Below are 6,000 nucleotides of genomic sequence, written 5' to 3'. Positions count from 1 at the left end.
AGATAGATATTCCAGACTTTTGTTTTGAAAGTTCGACTCTTTTTTCTTTTTTTTATTTCAGCTGTGTGACGTCACGTGCAGGTACGTCAAAATTGAGGGTTCAAAACAAATCAGACAAAGTCAATTATTGTTCCGTCTCTATTAGGTCCGTCAGCTTGTCACGTGGCGTGTGGGATTTTTGCTGACAGGACTTTTCCCTCGCGCGTTGTCTTCACGCCATGAGTGTAATTTGCGTTGCCATAATATTTGTCACTCTCCGTGGCTGCGGTGAGTACAGTTTTACTTAGTGTGTGTCCCGTTTCAGTAAAGGTTGTTTTTCTGAATCGTTGTCAATTTCGAACCTGCTAATGTAACATTTTATTTCTTTAAAACTACCTTCGTTAAACAGATAACAGAACCCATATGCACTGCCTGTATCAAAATATGAGCTTTATTTTTTAATGTTTTATTTAGACTTGTATTTTTTAATTCTTGCAAATAGGGATTTTACATTTAATGACTGAGTACTGTTTTTATGAGCAGATGGGGAGCTGCGCTTTGCCTCCTACTATGGAGACCACATGGTGCTGCAGAAGTCTCCACAGAGAGCTGTGCTGTGGGGTTATGGCACTGATGGAGCCCAGGTCACCGTTTCCTTGTCAGGACCAATGCCACAGAAAACCTCATCAGCCCCTGTGACCGAAGGTGAACACAGTTGTCAGCTCAAAGAAATTATGCAGTCATCTTTAGTAATCTAGTAAGACATAAAATGACAAGATCTATAGATATGCAACAAAGCATTAAATAAAAAAAGCTCCTGGAGAAAAAAGACAAATGTGCCCCCCCCCAAAAAAAAATTAAAAATACAAATGGTGGTGAATAATCTTGGTCACATTTCAGTATGTGATACCATCATTACATTGCACCCATAAAAAATATAATGTCTGAACCTAAACATAGTGTAAATGTCAACACTAAAGTCAACATTCTTTGATGCCAAAACGTCCTGCAGGTCATTTTTATGCAGGAACTACTATGTGTGTTGTCTGTTATCATTATGCCACTCTTAACTGGACTCTATTTTCATAATTTTGTGGTAACTCATCGTGATCTCTTGTTTAAGGCTTGATTTGATTGTTTTAATGACTTATTATGCTGTCAAATTGCTGAAACAGACTATTTGCATCTGATATTTAACAGGTTTTACATGGAAAAACAGTGGAAAAGCAGTGTAATTGGAGTAACAACTTATTAGTAAACGTGTAAATCTTTACTGAAGATTTTCTCATCTCGTCTCGTCTTCGTGCCACTTATCCGGGGTCGGGTCGCGGGGGCAGCAGCCTAAGCAGGGAAGCCCAGACTTCCCTCTACCCAGCCACATTTGCCAACTCCGCGGGGGGATCCCGAGGCGTTCCCAGGCCAGCCGAGAGATATAATCCCTCCAGCGTGTCCTGGGTCTTCCCCGGGGTCTCCTCCCAGAGGGACGTGCCTGGAACACCTCACCAGGGAGGTCCAGGAGGCATCCTAACCAGATGCCCGAGCCACCTCAACTGTTTCCTCTCAATGCGGAGGAGCAGCGGCTCTACTCTGAGCCCCTCCCGGATGACCGAGCTCCTTACCCTATCTCTAAGGGTGAGCCCAGCCACTCTGCGGAGGGAACCCATTTCAGCCGCCTGTATACGAGATCTCGTTCTTTCGGTCACGACCCACAGCTCATGACTATAGGTGAGGGTAGGAACGTAGATCGACTGGTAAATCGAGAGCTTCGCCTTCTGGCTCAGCTCCTTCTTCACCACGACAGACCGGCGCAGAGTCCGCATTACTGCAGACGCCGCACCGATCCGTCTGTCGATCTCGCGCTCCATCCTTCCCTCACTCGTGAACGCCTTCTCCAGGTCCACAAAGCACATATAGACTGGTTGGGCAAACCTCCATGCCCCCTGCAGGACCCCAAAGATGAAGATTTTCTTTAATTACAAATTACCTGTTAATAGTTTAATCTATCTTTTTGCAATTATTATGCAAGACTTAGTCTGTTGCATCAGCAAATTGCTTAACTGCATGTACTTACATTTTCACTGTACAATGCAAGCAAGCAATGTAACATTTTTCTTTGCTTAGAGCTTTGAAATAACATATTTAGAAAAAATTATATTTTTATTTTTCAAAGAAGAGCTACATCTTTTTAAACTATTTACCATTAGGCATGAAACCAGTACATACAGGTAGTTCTTTAACATGTGAAAGAAACACATCTCTTTCTACCCATCTTTGTTGGTGATTTAGTTCTTTCTGTACTGGAGAGCAAAGTTGACAGCAACACTGTTATTCATCACTGAACCGACTGGTTCCTTACACATAACATAAATGCAATATTTTTTCTCACCTGATGTATTTTATCTTGTAAAGTCTTTCAATAGTTTTTTTTATGTCAGAAACAAGAAAATAGATTTTTCTGCCACTTGGAAATATTTTGACTTTGCACTTTTTACAATCCAAGTAGAAGTTGACACTTTATTTCAGTTCTGCATCTTCTAAAAGAAACACAAACAAGTGAGGATTTATTTTCTCTTTGACCAATTTCCACATTTAATCCAAAACCGCTAAAGTACACACATGGAATTTGGTCACTTTGGTGAAACTCCACGTATCAACGATTCTTTGCGCAGGAATTTGGCAAGTCACCCTTGACCCGGTCGCTGCTGGTGGTCCCTACAATGTGACTGCAGCCTCCCAGAACAGCACAGTCATTCTGACAGATGTGCTGTTTGGAGACATTTGGCTGTGTGGAGGGCAGAGCAACATGTACTTCATCACATCTCAGGTACAGCGAGCCAAGGAAACAAAACAAAGGAATTCATTTCAGTCTTTCCTCTTGAGCTGGAATAATGACATAATAGTGTGAAGCTACGTCTGATTGTCAGACGGGTTTTTCACATGGCTTTATCGCCAAGAAGCATTTAAGACAAAAACAACTTACGACTTGAAATGCGAGTTTTCATGCACTCTTGGTTTCCTTTTGTTTATGCACTCTCAAATAGGTTTTTAATGCTTCTGAAGAACTGGCAATATCAACAAAATATGGCCATGTGAGGACTTTTATGGCAGCTTTGAAAACGAGTGAAACTGAGCTGAGTGATCTAATCCAGGTGGAGCTTCCCTGGTCTGTGCCCTCATCCAGTAAGACGATGTTTTCTTTATCCATTCATACAGTTGTTTGAAACACTGTCACACACTGCACTGCAACTGATACATCATCAATTTTTCATTCATAAATCTAAGTTAAACTTTGTATTTTTCAGACCAAATATCATTAGTTACCTAAACAGCAACAGTATTTGCTTCCATTGTGCTGTTAATTTGATCCATATTTGCCCTTCCAGGTGTGGTTGCAGAGTTTTCTGCAGTATGCTGGCTCTTTGGACGTTACATGTATGACCACTTGAAGTACCCCATAGGACTGGTGGAGTCCTGTTGGGGAGGCACACCGGTGGAAGCTTGGTCTTCTTCAGGAGCCCTGCAGCAGTGTGGACTACAGCAAAGCAAGGACAGGTGAAGACGTTTACATAAGATCTCACTTGACAGCAGTGATAATTACATTTGACTTGTTGCTGTTTTCTGCTTCTTTCCATCTCTCAGCCCTGAAAAGAAAAACTCAGTTTTGTGGAATGCAATGATCCACCCCCTGCTCAAGATGACCATCTATGGAGCCATCTGGTATCAAGGTAACTTGGCGAGAAAAGATGGTGTATGTTCCTGAAATGCACATCTGTTAGGACTTTTTTTTTACACTTTCAGGAGAGGCAAATGCAGACTATCATCGGGACAAGTACAACTGTTCTTTCCCTGCTATGATTGATGACTGGAGGATGGCTTTTCACCAGGGTTCACAGCAGCAGACAGCTCGCGACTTCCCATTTGGATTTGTCCAAGTATGTACTGCACAGAAGTTGAACAAAATTTTCCAATATAGTTCCTGAAATATTTTTGTTTTACATATTTGGAGTGATTGCACACATTTGAGAAAAAGTGTTATTGTATGTGCAGCTGGACACCTACAGAATCAACTCGACTGACGACGGCTTTCCAGACATCCGTTGGCACCAAACAGCAGATGTGGGCTTTGTCCCAAATCCTATGATGAAGAGAACGTTTATGGCTGTGACGTTCGATTTACCTGATAAAACTTCGCCCTTTGGCACGTAAGCATCCAGATTACAGGCATTCATTCTAAGTTGAATCTACTGAAAAGACATAAACCTTTTTCTTTTACATGCACTGCATGAAATAGACACATGGTGGCACTTAAAAAATGACCAAATATTCAAGAAAGTGTCCTTCCCATAGCTACTTACAACTGATGAGATGATTGTGAGGGTAAAAGTGAATAGTGAAAGGCAAAGCACAGTAATTAATAAAAAATTACTCATGAAAAGAAAAGATATTGGTGAAGAAAGCAGATCAGATAAAATGTTTTTTCTTTATTACTTACACCTGATTTAGAAAGTGGAGCTGGATTTCTTATAAATGGCTTTGAAATGTAAATGTTTCCTGTTAAATTTGGCTGCTTTTTTATTATTATTATTATGGCCTTTTACTCGAATCAATTGTTCTAGTGTCATAATTGTTTGTTGATTACAGTCAAGTGTTGCAACAAAAGTTTTACCAGTTTTGCTTAAAATTGGATTAAAATGTGCAGACAAAAAATGAGTCAAAATATTTTGGAATTTGAAAAAAAAAATTAAGTTAAATAAATAACTGGTTCAACGTCTGTGATGTACTGGTGAACTTCCCGCACAATGATTGCTTGGAAACGCTCCAGCTTTCCCATAACCCTTAATTCAACTAAGCAGTGAATGAACATTTAAAAATTAAGTAGTTTCTCATCTTGAATTAATGGGGAAAAAAAGCGATTTTATGGAGCCATTTTCCTTTTCTGTTGGCAAAACTGCATGAAGCAACAGCACTATGTTGTTGGAAACTTGACCTGCTTTTCCACATATGCATGTGTGTTTGAGTGATATTAAGCATCAATCTGCTCTTTGTCCAAACTGGATTGGTCATGAATCACCTGGAGAATATGTTTCTTGAATGTGATTATTTCTCCTTTTTCAGGATCCATCCGCGAGACAAGCAGGATGTGGCTTACAGACTAACACTGGGTGCCAGAGCAGTGGCTTATGATGAAAAAGATGTTCTTTTTCTTGGCCCTTTCCCCAAACAAGTCATGTCTACTGATATGTTCATCAAAATTACCTACGACCAGGTTGTGTCCGTCACGCCATCCAAAAACATCTTTGAGGTAAGACTTGCAAAAAACAAGTCACCTTGGAAAATATTTGTATCTGAAGCCTCACACTTTGGCACAAATAGTTTGTGAGACTCCATATTCGTTAACATAATTTCTATTAAATAAACTTAGTTTCTTTTCTTTTTTTTTTTTTTTTTAAATGAAGATCTGCTGCTCAACAACGAAAAGTCCTAACCAAGTCGAGTCCCACTGGGTTCCAGCTGCCATTGTGAGTTGGGATCTGACAACTGTCCAGTTATCTGCAACTTGTCAGCCTCCCGGTGAAGTCACAGCTCTCAGATATGCCTGGAAAGACTGGCCTTGTGACTTTAAAGCCTGTCCTGTCTACAGCACCAGTAGGATTTTACCAGCACCTCCTTTTCTTTTCAACAAAGATCCAGGTGAAGGAAACGCTTGGAGAAGCTACTAAACCTGAAAACTAAAAACAATTTACGTTAAAAAAGTGTTGGAGTTTCTGTAGGGTTAATTTGTTTAATTTGCATTGTTTGGACTGGTTTTAACAACTCATTGGTTTTATAGAGCCTTGTAACAAAGACCAACTTCTTCATTTTCTTTTCTGTGAACTGATGCATAAACCTTAGAAATTAAGTTTTTTTTTCATGTGACAAATGAAATGCTGTGGAAATTCAGCAGTACAATTGTTTTTACTCTATATACAATCTGTACTGCAGTATTTTTGAAGGGCAAACTGTAACAAAACCTTTTTATTT

General features: G+C 40.0%; 1 protein-coding gene across 1 annotated transcript; it reads left to right on the top strand.

The window, feature by feature from the left end:
• Window positions 1–527: 527 nt before the first annotated feature.
• On the top strand, window positions 528–5,699 carry siae (sialic acid acetylesterase; the record flags this gene model as incomplete). The annotated part of the gene is made up of 9 exons (XM_079245917.1): window positions 528–684; window positions 2,649–2,803; window positions 3,021–3,159; window positions 3,363–3,531; window positions 3,619–3,704; window positions 3,778–3,911; window positions 4,027–4,181; window positions 5,095–5,281; window positions 5,436–5,699. Exons 1-9 carry the CDS (start codon window positions 561–563, stop codon window positions 5,697–5,699), a joined length of 1,413 nt encoding a protein of 470 aa, XP_079102043.1. The 5' UTR covers window positions 528–560.
• Between the last annotated feature and the right edge of the window lie 301 nt (window positions 5,700–6,000).

The sequence above is a fragment of the Telmatherina bonti genome (assembly GCF_933228915.1).
Source record: "Telmatherina bonti genome assembly, chromosome: 9".
In the NCBI taxonomy this organism is placed as follows: domain Eukaryota; kingdom Metazoa; phylum Chordata; class Actinopteri; order Atheriniformes; family Telmatherinidae; genus Telmatherina; species Telmatherina bonti.
Note: the sequence above shows the minus strand (reverse complement) of the source record. Positions and strands in the feature narration are given on the sequence as shown.